Source organism: Carlito syrichta, unplaced genomic scaffold (genome assembly GCF_000164805.1).
Source record: "Carlito syrichta isolate Samal-C Ts95f unplaced genomic scaffold, Tarsius_syrichta-2.0.1 Scaffold307240, whole genome shotgun sequence".
NCBI classification, from domain to species: Eukaryota; Metazoa; Chordata; class Mammalia; order Primates; family Tarsiidae; genus Carlito; species Carlito syrichta.
Window position 1 is genome coordinate 312,855 of NW_007251336.1, and position 19,826 is coordinate 332,680.

Sequence of the window (19,826 nt, forward strand, 5' to 3'; positions counted from 1 at the left end):
GGGCGTGGTAGAGCATGCCTGTAATTCCGGCTACTCGGAAGGCTGAGGCAGAAGGATCGCTGGAGCCCAACAGGCGAGGGCTGAGGTGGCCGGAAGCGGCCACTGTACTCCAGTCTGGGGCGACTGAGTGAGACTTCAACTCAAAAAAAAAAAAAAAAAGTAGTGTTAAGATTTCTAATTCTGGACAAGATAGAGAAAAGGTAACAGATTTAGTCTCCCACTGGAAACAAGCAAGAAATAGACAAAATATGTGAAATAATGAGAAACATTGAATATCAGGCAATGAAGGACAGTAATATATGAGAGAAGCGAGATAAGCACGGTGAGTCCTATGAGTGTCTCTGCTTATTTCCATAAGAGTTTTCAGGTTGAAGAGCAGGAAGGAGGAATTCAAGCAGAGCCTGGCTGACTTTTTGAGTTGAGGAGATATAGCTGAGATTCTGGGGAGACAAAGGTCACTAGAATACATAAGACAGTGTACAAAAGAGGAAAGAACTTCTTAGAACTTTATAGAAGCAGAACTCTAGAAATCCATAGAAAGTTTCCACCAACTCTGTAGCTGAGTATTTATCAATGTATGTTTGTTAGGAAACTACCTGATGCCAGGAAATAGGCCATCTGACAAAATTAGAGATAACAGTGTCTGGCACTCACACATGGTCATGACCAGAAGTAGTACCTTTTCCCACCAGCCAGACTGAGAAAAGCATTATAATTAATTGAATAGAATAAACAGAAGAGCTTTAACTCAGTAGTGGGAAATACTTAGCTCCAAACTGACCACTGCTTCAGTCTTGTATAATAAATCTTAAAAGCAAGACCTTCAAAAAATCAAACTGTTTCCAGGTAACTTAACTGCATCCCAAACAAAGCTCAAGAATATTTATAGGAATATAGAAACAGGGACCAAATTCACATTGTCTTGATTCTAATAAAAAAAATTAGCAGGTTTGCAAGGATGTGGAGGGGAAAATGACTCATAATGAGAAGAAAAATCAGTTAAAACCAATGCAGAATTGACCCAGATGTCAGAATTAACAAACTATTAAAACAGTTATTATAACTGTAGTATAAGTTCAAAAAGTTAAGTAGAGACATGAAGACATTAAAAAGGTCAGCATTAAACTTCTAAAGATTAAAATGAAAAATACACTGGATGAGATTAATGGCAGAGCAAACATTGCAGCACAAAAGAGTAATTAACTTGAAGATATAGACTTTAAAAACTACCAAAAATGTAAATAGATAAAAAACAAATTGAAAAAGTGAACAGAGCATTAGTAAACTGTATAACAACTTCATGTGGCTTACCATATGTGTAATTACTATATTCTAAAGTGAGGTGAAAGGCAGAGATGAAAATAATTTGAATAAATAATAACTAAGCCGGGCTCGGTGGCTCAGCCTATAATCCCACATCTTTGGGAGGCTGAGGTGAGTGGATTGCCTGAGCCTGCGGGTTCAAGACCCGCCTGGGCAGCGAGACCTCATCTCTACAATAAATCAAAAAATCAGCCGAGTGTGGTAGCGTGCGCCTGTAATTCCGGCTACTTGGAAGGCTGAGGCGGAAGATCGCCGGAGCCTGGCAGGTCGAGGCTGCGGTGGCCAGAAGCGGCCACTGCACTCCAGTCTGGGTGACAGAGTGAGACTCCAACTCAAAAAAAAAAAAAAATAATAATAATAACTAAAAATTTTTCTGAATTTTATGAAAACTCTAAACCCATATATGTAAGATGTTCCAGTACAGGAAACATGAAGAAAATTATACCAAGGCACATGATAATCAAATGGTTGCAAACAATGATAAAGAAAATCTTTAAAAGAGCTTATATCTTAAAAGAAAAAAGATGTGACATATAGAGGAGCAAAGATAATGATGACAGCAAGTTTCTTGTCAGAAATAACTGCAAATGAGAAGGCAGTACAGCAACATCTTTAAAGTATTGAAAGAAAAATCTGTTAATTTTGAATTCTGTATCCAGTGAAAATGTCTTTCCAAGTAAAGGTGGAAGACTTTTCAAACATATAGAACTGAAAGAACTCATCACCGTCAGACCTCTAATATAAGAAATGTTAAGGGAAGTACTTTAGGCGGAAGGAAGATGATACAAGGCAACATCAGAATCTACACCAAGGAAAGGAGAGCACTTGAAATGTAACTACATTACAAGGCCTGGGCTTGGTAATCCTAGCGCTTTGGGAGGCCGAGGGGCGTGGATTGCCTGAACCCACGGGTTCGAGGCCAACCCAGGCAACTTGGCGAGACCTTGTCTCTACAATAAATCAAAGATTAGCCGGGCACGGTAGCACATGCCTGTGGTTCCAGCTACTTGGAAGACTGAGGCAGAAGGATCGCCAGAGCCCAGCAGGTTGACGCTGGGGTGGCTGTGAGTGTACCACTGCACTCCAGCGTGGACGATGGAGTGAGATTCCAACTCAGGAAAAAAAAAAAAGAAAGAAAGAAATGTAATTATGTAACTACATGGGTATATGTATAAGACTGTTTTTTTCTTTATTATTTGGATCTCTTTACAAGATAATTGACAAAAATAATAACAATGTAGTGTAGAATTTGTGCCATATGTAAAAGTAAAATGTGGGACAGAAACTCACAAAAGTTGAGAATATTGGAAGTATACTTTAGTAAGGTGGTTATACTAAATGTGAAGCAGTTTAATATCACTTGAAGATGATGGCTATGTTAAAGATATAAACCCTAAGGCAATCACAAATATAACAAAGAGTTGTAGCTGACAAAATTAGAGGTAACAGTGTCTGGCACTCACACACGGCCAGGAGTTTATCTGACAGCAAAACAGATAAAATGGAATTAGAGAAAATACTCAGTTAAACCAATGGAAGGCAGAAAAAGAAGATGGGGGACAAAGAGCAGATGTTATAGAGAACAAATAGCAAAATGATATATTTCAACTTAACTGTATCAATAGTCATATTAAGTGTAAATGTCTAAATACCCCACTAAAAGACATTATCATAAGATTTGATAAGAAAGCAAGACCCAACTATATGTTGCTTACAAGAAATTTACTTTAAATTTAAAGATACAAGGTAAAAGTAAAAGGATGGGAAAAGATGCTTACACTGATCAGAGAATAGCTGGAATGGCTATATTAACATTAGACAAAGTAGATTTCAGAGCAAAGATTATCACTAGAACTAAAGAAGGTCATTTTTGATAATGGAATCATTTTATCAGAAGGAAATTGGGCCAAGTGTAGTGATTTATACCTGTAATCCCAGAACTTTGGGAGGCTGACACAGGCAGATTGCTTGAGCCCAGAAGTTTGAGACTAGCCTAGGCAACACAGTGAAATCCTCTTTCTTTTTTTTTGTTTGTTTTGAGTTGGAGTCTCACTCTGTCGCCCAGACTGGAGTGCAGTGACCGCTCCCGGCCACCGCAGCCTCGACCTGCTGGGCTCTGGCGATCCTTCCACCTCAGCCTTCCAAGTAGCTGGAATTACAGGCATGTGCTACCACGCCCAGCTGATTTTTTGATTTATTGTAGAGATGAGGTCTCGCTGCCCAGGTGGGTCTCGAACCCGCGGGCTCAGGCAATCCACTTACTTCAGCCTCCCAAGGTGCGGCATTACAGGCTGAGCCACCGAGCCCGGCTGTGAAACCCTGTTTCTACAAAATTAAAAAAAAAATTAGCTGGGCATGGTGGCACACATGTAGTCCTAGCTACTCAGAAGGCTGAGGCAGAGGGATTATCTGAGTCCAGGAAGTTAAGGCTGCGGTGACCTGTGGTGGGTGGTGATTGTGCTACTGCACTGCAGCCTGGGTGACATAGTGAGACCACAGCTCAAAAAAACAAAACAAAAAAAATCCCTAAACACTTACACACCTAATAACAGAGCTTCAAAATAGGAACCAAAAATTGATAGAACTGCAAGGTGAAATAGTCAAATTCACAGTTATAATTGGAGATTTCAAGACCCTTCTCTCAAAAATTGATGTCAACAGAAAATTGGTAAAGATATAGAAGTTTTGAACAAACTAGCAACAAACTTGAACTACTTGACTCTTGTAGAATACTCCATCTAATATCAGTATAATACACATTCTTTTTCAGTGTGCATAGAACATTTACCATGATGGATCATGTTCTAGACCTTTAAGCAAATCTGTAAATTTAGAGGAATTCATATTTTACAAAGTAAGTTCTTTGACCACAATAGAATTATGTTAGTAATCAGTGACAGAAAGATCTCTGGAAAGCCTCAAATATTTGGGATGTAAATAATATACTTCTAAGTAATTCATGTATCAAAGAAGAAATAAAAAGGGAAATAAGGTATTTTTAAACTGAAAATGAAAACAACATATTAGATGTTGGAATGCTGCTAAAACTGTACTTAGGGGGAAATTTATAGCACTAAATGCCTATATTAGAAAGAAGAAAGGTTTCAAATTAGTGATTTCAATTAAGCCTCCTTAAGAAACTAGATAAAGAGGAGGAGCAAATGAATCCACAATTAAGTAGAAGAATAGAAATAAGGATTATAGTGGAAATCAATGACTAGAAAACAGAAACAGCCATAAGGAAAACCAATGAAACCAAAAGCTGTTTCTTTGAGATGAATAAAACTGATACATCTTTAGCCAGTCTGATCATTAAAAAATATATATTATTAGAATTAGCGTTCCAGTGTGAGAAAAGTATTATACTTTTTAAAAAAATTTTTAATTTTAATTAATTTATTTTTTTGAGTTGGATTCTCACTCTGTTGCCCAGACTGGAGTGTAGTGGTCGCTCCCGGCCACCACAGCCTCGACCTGCTGGGCTCCGGTGATCCTTCCGCCTCAGCCTTCCAAGTAGCCGGAACTACAGGAGCGCACTACCACGCCCGGCTAATTTTTTATTTATTGTAGAGATGAGGTCTCACCAAGTTGTCTGGGTGGGTCTCGAACCCGCGGGCTCAGGCAATCCACTCACCTCAGCCTCCCAAAGGCGCAGGATTACAGGCTGAGCCACCGAGCCCGGCTATACATTTTATTTTTATACAGTTTTACATTTTTAGACTATAAATTGTTCAACGACACCAATTACTCTGTTAATTGGGGAATGTTTTGGTTTCTTGACAGAGCTCTAGTCCATGGGGAAAAGATCTGATGTGTATTACAGTTGTGGCCAAATTTCATAGCTCGATTCATTTAACTTTCCTGTGGTTGTTTGTGATATATTGAGACTTGTCATTGGTCCATGTCTGTTAACCAATGCAGGTTGCTTTAGGATTATTTTATACATATATGCTTTTTTTCCCTTTTTTTCCTTTTTTTAATCGACAGAGTCTCTATCACCTAGATTGGAGTGCCGTGATGTGATTTTGGCTCACTGTAGCTTTGACCTCCTAGACTCAAGGAATATTCCTGTCTCAGACTCCCAAGGAGCTGACACTAGAGGAGTGAACCACCATGCGTTTGTTTTTTTTTTTTAAGGGATGGGGTCTGACTATATTGTTCAGAATTTGTCTCAAACTCCTAGCCTCAAATGACCCTCCTATATTGGCCTCCCAAAGTGCTGGGATTATAGGCATGAGCTACCACACCTGGTCAGGATTAATTTTTGATGAATAATTTCAATTTCTTACTAACATACTTTTGTTATTTTTTTCTGTGGCAAAATGAAATAATGAATTATGAATTTTTTTGTAGATCAGCATATAGTCATTAGACTTTTGGGGGTTGCGTTGGTGGTTTGGGCACATATTTGGCAGTTTCACCAATATCTAGCCATTGTCCAGATCTCTTTTGCTCATCAGATTGTGATCCTCCCTAAAAATGTTTGGGTTGTTTTGTTTTCTTCACTTAGTAAAATGCTTGGCACATAGTAGGTGCACTAAAGAAGGTACTTTTGTTATTACCAGATGATATATTTAGACTTGGTGAGTAGAAACATTTGGACTAGCTGGGCACAGTGGTGCATGCCTGTAGTCCTAGCTACTTGGGCGGATCCCTTGAGTCCAGTACTTTGAGGCCATCCTGGACAACATGGCCAGACCCTGTCTTTAAAAAAAAAAAAAAAAAAAAAAAAGAAGAAAAAGGAAGGAAGGAAAATAAGAAGAAGAAAAAAGAAAAAAAAAAGGGCTACGTGTTATTGTACCCAAAGAGAGTTCATAAATAAATTTCTTAGCAAGGCTCCGTGGCTCAGCCTGTAATCCTGCGTCTTTGGGAGGCTGAGGTGAGTGGATTGCCTGAGCTCGCGGGTTCGAGACCCGCCTGGGCAGGCGAGACCTCATCTCTACAATAAATCAAAAATATTAGCTGGGCGAGGTAGCGTGTGCCTGTAATTCCAGCTACTTGGAAGGCTGAGGCGGAAGGATTGCCGGAGCCCAGCAGGTTGCGGCTGCGGTGGCCGGGAGCGGCCACTACACTCCAGTCTGAGCGACAGAGTGAGACTCCAATTAAAAAAAAAAATTTCTTTTCTTTCTTTCTTTTTCTTTTTCTTTTTTTGATATGCAGTCTCACTCCATTGCCCAGGCTGGAGTGCAGTGGCACACTTGTGGCCACCCCAGCATAGACCTGTTGAGCTCTGGCGATCCATCTACCTCAGCCTTCCAAGTAACCAGAACTATAGGCATGCACTACCGCACCTGGCTAATTTTTTATTCATTGTAGAGACAAGGTCTCGCCAAGTTGCCCTGGCTGGTCTCAAACTCATGGGCTCAGGCAGTCTACTCTTCAGCCTCCCAAAGCGCTAGGATCACAGGCTGAGCCACTGAGCCCAGTCCATTAATAAATTTCTAGCATGAGATTGCTAGTAGTCTTTCCTAGGACTTTGCTCTTGACCCTCCTGGTCAAGATTTTTATCGTTAAATAAAAATATAGAATACACAGTTACCAAATTTATAAATAGCTGGGCATGGTAGCACTCGCCTATAGTTCTAGCTACTTGGAAGGCTGAGGCAGAAGCATTGCTGGAGCCCAGCAGGTTGACGCTGGGGTGGCCGTGAGCACGTCACTGCACTCTGAACTGGGCCACAGAGTGAGATACCAACTCAAAAAAAAAAATTTATAAATGACATGTAACTGGTTGACTGACAGAGCAAGATTTTAATAAAATCTCAACTACTTATTGAAAATAGACTGTAGCCAGAAAGATCAAATTTAATAGAGATAAATCCAAAGCCCTGCCTTTAATTAATAAAAAAATTAGAAATTAATTATCGAAAAAAATAGAATGAGAGGTACTAAAAGATGTCTGCAAGAAGTTCAAATAAAATTAAAGGAATGAATTGGTGGAGCACAGAATTTTTAGGTCAGTGAAACTATTCTTCATGATACTGTAATGGTGGATACATGCCATTTTACATTTGTCAAAACCTATAGAATGTACAACCTAAAAAAATGAACCCTAACATAAACTACAGACTTTAGTTAATAATAATGTATCAATATTGACTCATTAATGGTACAAATGTACCACATTAAAACAGGATGTTAATAATAGGAAAAACTGTGATGGTGGGGGTAAGGAGGTATATGGGAACACTGGACTTTCTGCAGTTTTTCTGTAAACCTGACACTACACTAATAAAGTCTAAGAAATATATATATAAATGGGGCTGCATGTCATTTTGTTTTTCATGTAATTGTACCCAAAGAGAGTTCATTAATAAATTTCTAGCATGAGATTGCTAGTAGTCTTCCCTAGGACTTTGGTTATTATATATATATAATTACTTATTTATATATGACTAATACTGAGATGGGACTAACAGAAAGCTGGTGCAAGTTTTACCTAAAAAAGGTGATATGGCTACTATACTCTATGAATATTTCAAAAGATGACTAATATGATGAAAGATCTGGAAATCATGCCATGAGAAACCAAGGGGACTATGAATATTTCACTGGTTAGGAGAATACTTGGTAGCAGTATGGCTGCCTTCTCATGTTTGAAGGACCGTTAGTGGAATTAGGAACTGATTTATTGTAGGTATTGAAAGCAAGAATAACTGTTAAATGTTATAGGCCAGCACATAAAGTTTCTACTCATAAAAAAGAAATAACCTTTTAAGAGTCGCCATATTGAGATGACTCAAAGTAATGAACTTCCTTCCAGGCATTGAAAATATTTAAGCAGTGGCTAGACACTGAAAAATATCTTTGTTGGGATAGTGGTTTAATTTGATTACTTCTGAAGTCCCTCATGAAATTATGTAATTCTTTGACTTTTGCCAATGAGTTCTGTTACTCCTATGATTAACTGAAAAGGAACAACATATGAAAAAGTATATGGCACTTGGTATCACTGTCAGAGAAAAATTCAGGTGCTTACTGGAAAAGGAAGGAGTTAATGTGGTTTGATCCTCTGAGGTATATCAAGACTTTGCATAGAGAATCTGAAGAGAAGTTATGTATGTGTGTGTTTACATCCATATACACATAGATTGTGTATATAAAACCTGTATTGTATATATATGTACACTAATATGTATGTATGTGTGGATGCTTATGTATAATAAATGAATATACACATTATAACTCAGGGCTAATTTCTGCCACATGTACATTTTTATTTTTTGTGTAGAATACTTATTTTTAAATGGTTTTTAACCATATTATTTTTTAAAGAATCGCTTACCATTTTTTCCATTAACTTTTTGTACCTACCATAGAAAGAGTGCTGACCTTGCTTTGTCTTCCTGACCACAGTGCTCTGTCTTACTCACTGCCATCTCATTTCTTTGAAGAACAGGAAATTACCAGAATGATACCAATCGTTTTAACTCAATGCAGGTTTAACTGTTTTTGTCATAATAGTTTTCATACTTATTGAATAATAATATATTTAATCACAAAATTTCTATTTTCTTGGTACCTGTGTTGTCACCTAAGCAGAGACTAATAAGAAAATATCACAAATAATTTTTATTATGGGGAAATTTGGCATCCCAGAGTGTAATTTCCCCAGTTTACTGTTAGTAAACGTACTTTTATTAAACACAGATCATATCCTTTGCTTTCTACTTAAGATTGAGGATGGAAGGGGAATGGAAATTGTTTATAAGGGGGGTAAATTTAACATTTCTGTGTATCTGTATAGCAGTCTTTTGGTTTTAATTTTGTTTTTGTGTTTTTTTAATCTTCATTCATTTCTTCTTACTGATTAATATTTGGGTTTTTTTTGACAGGCAGTGATGGTCTCAGAAAATTTTAATATAGAAGCCCCTAACTATTTGTCCAAGGAATCTGAAGTTCTCATTTATGCCAGACAAGATTCACAATGCAGTGATTGCTTCCAAGCCTTTTTGCCTGTGCACTACCGCTATCATCGGCCACATAGTAAAGATGGCGAAACCTTTGTTGTGGTCAATAACCCAGATTTGTTGATGTATTGTGACCAAGGTGAGGTTGCCAATGTTTTCTGAGACTTGGAAATAAAAATAAAAGTATAATAGCAAATCTGCAGTCAAGGACAGGAATGACAAAAGCAGTTTCTTTTTTCTTTTTAATTTTTTGATTGTAAAACAAAGTACAGATGTAGAAAAACTACACAAATACATAGTTTAGTGAATTATTATAAAGCAAAGACTTCCTTGTACCTCTTCCCAGGTCAAGAAATAGAACTGGCTGGGCACAGTGGCTCACGCTTATAATCCCAGCACTTTGGGAGGCCAAGGTTAGAGGATTGCCTGAGTCCACAGGTTCGAGACCAGCCTGGGCAACTTGGCAAGCCCTCATCTCTACAGTAAATCAAAAAATTAGCTGGGTGTGGGTGGCATGTACCTGTGTGTTCTAGCTACTTGGAAGGTCAAGGCAGAAGGATCACCTGAACCCAGTACACCACTGCACTCCAGCCTGAGCAACAGAGTGAGTGAGACTTCAATTCAAAAAACAAAAATACAAAAAAAACAGAATTTTGCCAGCCACCCTAGCAGCAACTTGATGTGTTCTGTCCCAGTCATGCCTCCTCCTTCCTTCCTAAGACTAACTCAGTATAGTAATGAATTTTAATCACTTCCTTGTATTTCTTTATTATTTTATCACCTAGATGAGCACTCTGAGACACTCTAGACTTGAGTCTGGTCCAGTTATAAAAATCTGTTATTTCCATTAAGTCTCTTAATTTACAGGTTTCCCTCTGTCCCTTTTCTTTTTTCTCAACTGATCTGTTGAAAGAACCTGGGTCATTTGACCTGCAGAGTTTCTCCTAGTTGGGGTTTTGCTGATTATACTCATGATGCAGTTCATCAAGTTCCTCTTGCTTCTTTGTTTCCTAGAAATTGGCAGCTGACTCCAGAGGCATGATCAGAATCAGTTTTGAATCCTTTGACAAGACTATAGGTGGTACCTTGTTCTTTGATTAGTAGGCATAAACTATCAGGCATATAATACATATTTCTGGCTGGGTGCAGTGGCTCAGTCCTGTAATCCCAGCACTTTGGGGGGCTGAGGTGAGAGGATTGCCTGAGCCAAGGGGTTTGAGACCAGCCCAGACAACGTGGTGAGACCTCATCTCTACAATAAATTAAAAAATTAGCCAGGCGTGGTAGCACACACCTGTGGTTCCGGCTACTTGGAAGACTGAGTGGGAAGGATCCTGAGCCCAGCAGATTGATACTGGGGTGGCCTTGAGCATGCCACTGCACTCCAGCCTGGGTGACAGAGTAAGACTCTAACTAAAAAAAAAAAAAAAAAAATACATATTTCTTTTTACAGCCATTGATCCAGGTTGCCCCTTTACTGCTTTCTCTTTTTTCATACTGGTATTGCAGGACTTTGTGGCTTTTGGTGTTTTGTTTCCACTTGTGTGTATTTTGGTGTTTGAGAGTATACTTTATCATCTGATTTTGTTGTAAATTTCACCTTTGAGTTTTTGGTTTTGCTGTGTAATTGTTCTTTCTGTTTTTATATGGCAATTTGGATAAATTAAACTATGTTTTAGCTATTTGAAATCTTCTAGGAATCAAGACTTCTTTAGTTTGTTAAGTCCCTTTCAGATTTTGGTTCTTTGTGTCTCCAAATAAGGGCTGACTTAGAGTGTTTATAAAAGTTAGTAAAGCACTGCAACTAAAAACTAGCAGATGGGAAGTTTTAATAATATATTTGCAGCCAGGCTCGGTGGCTCAGCCTGTAATCCCAGCACTTTGGGAGGCCGAGGCGAGTGGGTTGCCTGTGCCCGCAGGTTCGTGACCACCCTGGGCAACTTGGCGAGACCTCATCTCTATAATAAAATAAAAATAAAATAGCTGGGCATGGTAGCGCACATCTGTAGTTCCAGCTACTTGGAGGGCTGGGGTGGAAGATCGCCAGAGTCCAGCAGGTCGGCTGGGGTGGCCGTGAGCGTGCCGCTGCACTCCAGCCTAGGCAAAGGAGTGAGACACCAACTAAAAAAAAAAAAACGTTTGCTATCATCATACCTTTTATGATAAGAAAATTAAAAAGCATTCCTCTTTATTAGCTTTGTTCATCCAACCTAGTTTTCTGATTGTATTAATGGTACCTTTTACCTACCCTAAATAAAGTTTGAAAAAGTGTCTCTCCTGACAGAACATGGGGTGGTTCAGGTATTGTTCTGTTTCTTTTTTTATCTGAGTACTCCTTTATGGGTGTTTCATATAGAAATGTATTGAGTTGTACACTTATGATATGTTCACTTTTTGAATGCATGCTATACTTCAAGGAAAAATTTACACTAAATTTTTAAAAAGAGTGATCCCTAGTTTGAGTATAGCAGGATCAGTTAAGTCATATTTGACTTCTGTGATACTTTTGTAATTTTATAATTTCATAGGTATTCACATAAAAGAGCATGCTGCTGGGTGCGGTGGCTCAAGTCTGTAATGCCAGCACTTTGGGAGGTAGAGGCAAGAGGATTACCTGAACTCAGGGGTTTGCAGCCAACCTGAGCAACATGGAGAGACCTCGTCTCTATAATAAATCAAAAAAATTTGCCGAGCTTGGTTGTGCACATCTGTGGTTCCAGCTACTTGGAAGGTTGAAGTGGAAGGGTCACCTGAACCCAGTAGGTCGAGGCTGCGGTGGCCATGAGTGTGCCATTGCACTCCAGCCTGGGCGACAGATTGAGACTCTGACTCAAAAAAAAAAGCATGCTAAAATAACAGTGTGTGATAGGTGGGTCCAAATCATATACGAATATATAAAAACGAGTTTGCTACAAGCCTAGTCTTGAGTCTAAATACAGTTTTTCTGACATTATTTTCTACCACTTTTCTCAGAATTTCCAATTTTGACATGCTGGGCTCAGGAAGAAGTGACAACTCCTTGTGATTTGAAGAATAGTGATATCTGCCAATGGAAAAATATGAAGTATAAATCAGTAAGCTAATATTTTATGTTGTTTTTACATTATGCTGCTTCATTAAAACTTTTTCTATTATATTTCTGCCACATTTAAATGTTTAGCATTTTCCAACCTAAAAAGCTAGTTTCTGTTTGTTTGTATTTAATGTTTCTTTGCTGCTGATGGCAACAGTGTTTCCTCATTTGGGTAAAATCATAGAATCATTTAATTTGGGGCTGGTAATATAGGCTTAGTCCCACATGTTACTGGTTCAGAGCTTAAATATAGCTGATAAGCCTTTTTTTTGAGTTGGAGTCTCACTCTACCACCCATGCTGGAGTACAGTGGCATGCTGACAACCACCGCAGCCTCGATCTGCTGGGCTCAGGTGATCCTTCCACCTCAGCCTTCCAAGTAGCTGGAATTATAGGCATGCACCACCACACCTGGTTAATTTTTTGATTTATCGTTGACATGAGGTCTTGCCAAGTTGCCCAGGCTGGTCTCGAACCTGTGGGCTCAGGCAGTCCTCTCACCTCGGCTTCCCAAAGTGCTAGAATTATAGGCGTGAGCCACTGCACCCAGCCTCATATGCTTTTAAAGGTGAGAAATGACAAAGAAAAACAGTGGCACATTCATTTGGTTTTCCATTATCAGTAAAACTTTATGGCCGGACTTGGTGGCTCAGCCTGTAATCCCAGCATTTTGGGAGGCCGAGGCAAGTGTATTGCCTGAGCCTGTGGGTTCAAGACTAGCCCAGGCATCTTGGCAAGACCTTATCTCTACAGTAAATCAAAAATTAGCCGGGCATGGTGGTGCATGCCTGTAGTTCTGGCTTCTTGGAAGACTGAGGCGGTAGGATCGCTGGAGCCCAACAGGTTGACGCTGGGGTGGCCATGAGTGTGCCACTGCACTCCAGCCTGGGTGACAGAGTGAGACTCCAACTGAAAAAAAAAAACCTCTTTATTTTTATTTACAACTTTTTGTTTTTGAGCAGCAAAATAAATTAGTTAACTTCATTACATTACACAGAGCAAGTAAAGAAAGGAAAATAAAACTCAGAGTAGTATCATTTCAACTATGATAGTTTCTGAACATTTGTATCGCTATTTTATAACTAAATCTGGCTGTTTCAGGTCATTTTTATAGTTTTCACCTTCCCAACTTTTTTCCAGTTATTTAATTGGGTATAGTATCAATACTTCATTATCACTGGCTTTTTTTTAGAAGTCTGTGTTTTCTACTTAGTCTCTTTAGTTAACAGTCTACTTTTCTTTCCTCAGAGTGCTTTGTACAGTGTATCTCTTTCCCTCCCCCCTCCATCCTTTTGTTCCTTTTAAAATTTTATTCTTATGCCTTTTAACTGTGGATAACTTTTATAGCATTACTGTGGATTTTTTTCTTTGTTTCTGATTATCTTTAAAGCCTGCTTTCTTAGATGAGTAGCACGATGTTTCATCATTTTTACAATTTACTTTTATAGGGAGTCAGATGAGTTCGCAACAAACAAAAATAAAACAACTTAAAACTTTTTTTTTTTTTTTTTTTTGAGTTGGAGTCTCACTCTGTTACCCAGACTGGAGTGCAAGAGCGGCCACTGCAGCCTCGACCTGCTGGGCTCTGGCGATCCTTCCGCTTCAGCCTTCCAAGTAGCTGGAACTATAGGCGCGCACTACCATACCCAGCTAATTTTTGATTTATTGGAGAAATGAGGTCTCGCCAAGTTGCCCAGGTGGGTCTCGAACCCACGGGCTCAGACAATCCACTCACCTCAGCCTCCCAAAGCGCTGGGATTACAGCCTGAGCCACTGAACCTGGCTAAAACTTAAAAAAAAAAAAAATAAAGACACCGTCTTGCCCTATTGCCGAGGTTGGAGTGCAGTGGAGTGATCATAGCTCACTGCAGCCTCGAACTCCTGGGCTCAAGCTATCCTCCCTCCTCAACCTCCTCAGCACACCTAGCTACTTTAAAATTCAAACCAGCAGATAACATACCTGATACCTGATAATATAACATCAGATAACCATAAGGCAGATTTATTCACATATACTTTTGTGGATATTTAGATTTGAAGTAATTTCCTTGTGGTTACTTAGAGGTCTGTCTCCAGCTAGCTCAGAAAACAACTACTTTAGATAAAGACTTACTACAAAGCACTACTATTTTGTATTGGAGAACTTTCTTTGAACAGATCATGGGGAAGAGAGATAACTGTGTACAAATGTCGTATGCAACATAGAATTGCTTTTGAGTAGATTGCCATTGCCATATGGTATCTGGAATTTTTTTTTCAAACCCTAAAATATATCTGGAGGACTGCATTTGATTTTTTTAAATGTGAATGAAGAGTGTTCTTAGTGTTTATTTATAATTTATTAGTTTAGAAAATTATAAAACACTTTTTCCTGCTTGTAGAAAATTAGTAGGATGCATTGCTACAAAATAAGTTATGACCCTATTAAAACATTTAATTCACCTCTTTTTAAAACCATGTAACTTGACTGGGCACTGTGGCTCATGCCTGTAATCCCAGCACTTTTGGAGGTGGAGGCAAGAGGATTGCCTGAGCCCATGGGTTCAAGACCAGCCTGGGCAACTTGGTGAGACTTCGTCTCTATAATAAATAAAAAAATTAACCGGGTGTGGTGGTGTATTGCCTGTGGTTCAGCTACTTGGAAGGTTGAGGCCGAAGGATAGCCTGGGCCCAGCAGATCGAGGCTGTGGTGGCTGTGAGTGTGCCACTGCACTCCAGCCTGGGTGACAGTAAGACTCTGGAAAAAAAAAAATATGTATATATAACTTGAAATAAGAGATCATAATTAAGTACTTTAAATATATTTTTAAACTTTGTATTATATTTTGTCTTTGTATATGCCATAAAATAGGTGACCATGGCTGAAGTGGTGTTCTATACTAAGGTGTATTGAAGGTGACATTCTTTTTGAGACAAGGTCTCACTCTATGGCCTAGGCTGGAGTACAGGGGCATGATCATGGCTCACTGCAGCCTTAAACTCCTGGACTCAAGTAATTCTTCTGCCTCAACCTCCTCAGTAGCTAGGACTACAGGTGCATACCACCTTGCCTGATAGAGACAAGGTGGTACACACCTGTTTTGATGTTTTTTTCTTGATGGCTTCAACTTAGAGAGGATTCTGTATTCTAATTTTAAACATAGTTAGTTGGGCATGGTAGTGCACACCTGTAGTTCCGGCTACTTGGAAGGCTGAGGCGGAAGGATCGCTGGAGCCCAGCAGGTTGATGCTGGGGTGGCCATGAGGGTGCCACTGCACTCCAGCCTGAGCGACAGAGTGAGACTCCCATTAAAAAAAAAAAAGCGACAGAGTAAGGGGAAGTAAATGTTTACATTGATCACAGCGGGGACATTGGGATATAGCTTTGGAAGAATATGCTTAACTCTATGTAAAAAGCAGAAAAAGTCAGAACTAATGAGAATTAACAAGTTATTATGGGAATTGAGTCTGATTCTGTAACATTAAATGAAATGTTGGATCCAAAACGTCATTCAGCAGCTAACCACCATATGACATGCATTTTAAATGTCTCTAACTTCTCTATTCCCCTCTCTCTCTAGGTTTTTAAGAATGTGACTCTGCAGATTCCAGTGGGACTGACCATACATACCTCTTTAGTATGTTCTGTGACTCTCCTCATTACAATCCTGTGTTCTACTTGGGTCTTGGTGACTGTTTGTAAATATGGCCATTTTTCCCTATAAGTTTTCTGCAGTTTTTTTTTAATGCTTTCTATAAACCTAAATAAGATCTATTCATTTGTGACTGAGCTGTTCTTCTAGAATTAAGTCATTACTTTTGTCTCTTGTTTTCATTTATGGCTAAAATTCTGTTTATCAGAGAAATTTTTGGATCTCAGCTAATTCCAAAACTTAGTATTCTATTGTACAGACCCTTGGTAATCCTCAAGCATCAAATGCCAGTGGAAGAAACTTAATTCTGTTAAATTAATATTTATTTTGTGAGAAGTGACTTTATCTTCATTTGGGATAGAAAAATTATTTATTTATGTAATGGAGACAAATATTCTCATTTTGTGAATAGAAATCTTTCAGTTTAAGCTAAAAATTGAGAAAACATTATAAATAAGAATAAAATAATTTGAATGAAAATCATGTTTATTTAAATGTTAATTTCATGAGAATGTTAAAGCCATTCATCCAAGTTTCAAAGAAAATCATTAAAACAGGATAGTTAAGGAATTATTAATATAAAAATTTATTATTCCTTAATGTACCTTAGATTGTCATTTTAAACAGTATATTTTATTAAGTTACACATTAACAAAAAAATAGAATCTTCAGGTATTTTTTATTTATTTATTTTTCTTTCAGTTATTGAGTTCCTTGTAGATCCTGGATGTTAGGTTCAGGTATTTTTTTAAACAAAAGTTCTTAACTTACTGTTATACTTGGGAAAAATTAGAAAATAAAGTAAGTGCCACAGACTTATTAAAAAATGAAAATTTATGCCTGGCATGGTGGTTCACACTTGTAATCCCAGCAGGTGGAGGTGAGAGGATTGTCTGTGCCTGGGGGTTCAAGACCAGCATGGGCAACTTGGCAAGACCTCGTCTCTACAATAAATCAAAAAAATTAGCCAGGCATGGTGGCGTTTGCCTGTAGTTCCAGCTACTTGAAAGACTGTGGTGGAAGGATTGCCTGAGCTCAGCAGGTTATGGCCAGCCTGGGCCACAGAGTGAGACTCCGACTCAAGGGAAAAAAAAGATATAGATAGATAGATAGATCGATCAATCGATCTATCTATCTATCTATCTAATCTAATCTAAGGGGTTTATGGAGATGAGAAAAATAAGTAAATAAATAATACTTTTGGGCAAGCATATTCTAAAACAGAAGCCAGGCCAGGCACAGTGGCTCATGCCTTTAATCCCAGCGCTTTGGAAGGACAAGGCAGGAGTATTGCTTGAGCCCAGGAGTTTGAGTCCAACCTGGGCAATACAGTGAGACCTTATCTGTACAAAAAATTAGGTGGGCATGATGGCATGCGTCTTAGTTCTAGCTACTTGGGAGGCTGAGGCAGAAGAATCGCCTGAGCCTAGGAGGTTGAGCCTCTAGTGAGCCGTGATCGTGCCACCACACTCCAGCCTGAGCAACCGAGTGGGATCCCAAAAAAAAGGGGAAAAAAACAGTCAGAACGGTGTATTGGCATTGTTTGTTTTATATAGAGAGTATTGAGATGTGATAAACATTTATGTATACTATCCTTGCCTAATTTCCTGAAACATTTTGGTGTTTTTTTGGGAATAAATCATTTCTAATTTGACACGTATTGCCTGACTAATCAAAACAGTTCTTTTTCAAGGTGTATTTGAGACTTAAATATTGGAAAAGGTAACCCAATGCCATAAAGCAGAAATATTAGAGTTCTTTAAAATTATAAAAATTTCAAACCAGTCTTATTTCTCACTTGTTTCACTTTTTTTTTTGAGTTGGAATCTCACTCTGTCACCCAGGCTGGAGAGCAGTGGCACGCTGATGGCTATTGCAGCCTTGACCTGCTGGGCTCAGGAGATCCTCCTGCAAGTAGCTGGAACTACAGGAACATGCCATCACACCTGATTAATTTTTTGGTTTATCGTAGAGATGAGATCTCGCCAAGTTGTCTAGGCTGTTCTCAAATTCCCAGGCTCAAGCTATCCTCTCGCCTCTGCCTCCCAAAGTGCTGGGATTACAGGCATAAGCCACCGTGCCCAGAATTTCATTTTTTAAAAACATTTCTTTCACTATGGGGTTTATAATGTAGCATTGAAATGGAATTACATATCAATTAAAATTCAATAACATTGACAGACATTTTGGTATATGATTAGACAGGTGGGAAAACGGTACTGTTTACCATCTTAAAGAGTGTGTGTAGGTATGTGTATATATAATTTTTCCTTCTGCTCATCACAACAAAGTTTCATCAGTATTTACAGTATTTAAGGTTGTGGCTTAAAGCATGGTTCAGCTGTTTACTCATTTATACAGGTATTCAGAAGTGTAATAAGAATATGACTGAAGAAAACTTTGATATGACTCTTATTACCTGATAAATGGCCATAGATGACATCACTTTTACTGTAACTATTTCTGGTTTTGATCTTTATATTATCTTCTTTGGATAATTAAACAATGAGTAAACACTTTATTTTTTAAATTCTGTGTATATTCTTTTTTGTTTAAGACCAAAACAATAGGTACTGTTTTCTGACCAATAGTTCCAGTATTTGTACCACTTTTATGGTACATTTTTCTATTGTGTTAGGTTCTTTTTGATGCAAAGAATAGAGAAACTGGTTACCTCAACTAAGGGTAGTAGCAGGGCATCAGATTAGAGCGAGAGAGAGAGAGAGAGAGAGAGAGAGAGAGAGAGCCTGCGTGTGTGTGTGTGTGTGTGTGTGTGTGTGTGTTGTGTGTGTGTCTTAGCCATTCTTCCAAGAACTTACATTATTTATCTAGATCTTTGGGATAGTATATTGTTTGGTAACTGGAAAGATCTACTGTTATTCCAGCCAGATATTATACTCATTAGAACTACTTATCTACATTTTGATAATTTATACTGATTGATAATGATATGGAGATAAATTGGGGTGAAGTGACTAGCACCTATCTGTATTGTCCCCCAAACTTACAAAATACATTACTAGCCAGTAGTTGAATGTAGGGTTTGGTAGTCGGTGACACAATGTATGCTCTTCAGGATTGTCCTAATCAGTGATCAGATGGTAGATATTAGCTATCAATCTGATTTCTTACATTTCAGACCTTCCTTCTGAGATTGTTTTCCTTCTGAACTATATCTTTTTTATTTATTTCTATTTTTATTTTTTTGAGTTGGAGTCTCACTCCACCAGCCACCGCAGCCTTGACCTGCTGGTCTCCGGCGATCCTTCAGCCTCAGCCTTCCAAGTAGCTGGAACTACAGGCGTACGCTACCACGCCCGGCTAGTTTTTGATTTATTGTAGAGATGAGGGCTCATCAAGTTGCCCAGGCGGGTCTCGAACCCATGGGCTCAGGCAATCCACTCACCTCAGCCTCCCAAAGGTGCGGGATTACAGGCTGAGCCACTGAGCCCAGCTTCTGAACTATATCTTTTAAGGAGTTCCTTTGGTAGGCCCCTGTTGTTGGTAACATTTGTTTGTGTTTGATATCTTTATTTCACTCTTACCCCATGTTCTTGATAATTTAGCTAGTTGTACACTTCTATGTTTGGTTATTTTCTCTTGGTACTTTGAAAATATCCCATTGTTGACTGGAACCCATTGTTGGTGTTGAGAAGTATAGCTATGAAATTAATACTTGATTCTTGGTAGGAAATGTCTTCTTTCTAGTTGCTTTCTGTCTCGTATTCTGCAGTTTCACTTTGATGTGTTTGAGAAGATTTATTTTACTTATTCTGCTTGGTATTCAATTTGCTTTCTAATCTGAAGAATCTTGTCTTTAATCAATTCTGGAACATCTTCAGCCATTATCTCATTATATACTAATTCTTTTCTCTCCTGGAATTCACA

General features: G+C 38.6%; 1 protein-coding gene across 1 annotated transcript in view; it reads left to right on the forward strand.

Annotated features, from left to right (window-relative positions):
- PIGX (phosphatidylinositol glycan anchor biosynthesis class X) overlaps positions 1 to 16,418 on the forward strand; it is a 34,021-nt gene extending 17,603 nt beyond the window's left edge. Inside the window, exons 7-9 of the mRNA XM_021715640.1 lie at positions 9,159 to 9,372; positions 12,207 to 12,307; positions 15,867 to 16,418. Of these exons, the coding sequence (XP_021571315.1) occupies positions 9,159 to 9,372; positions 12,207 to 12,307; positions 15,867 to 16,010 (459 nt within the window). The 3' untranslated portion in view covers positions 16,011 to 16,418. The remainder of the gene's footprint in view (positions 1 to 9,158; positions 9,373 to 12,206; positions 12,308 to 15,866) is intronic.
- The last annotated feature ends 3,408 nt before the right edge of the window (positions 16,419 to 19,826 follow it).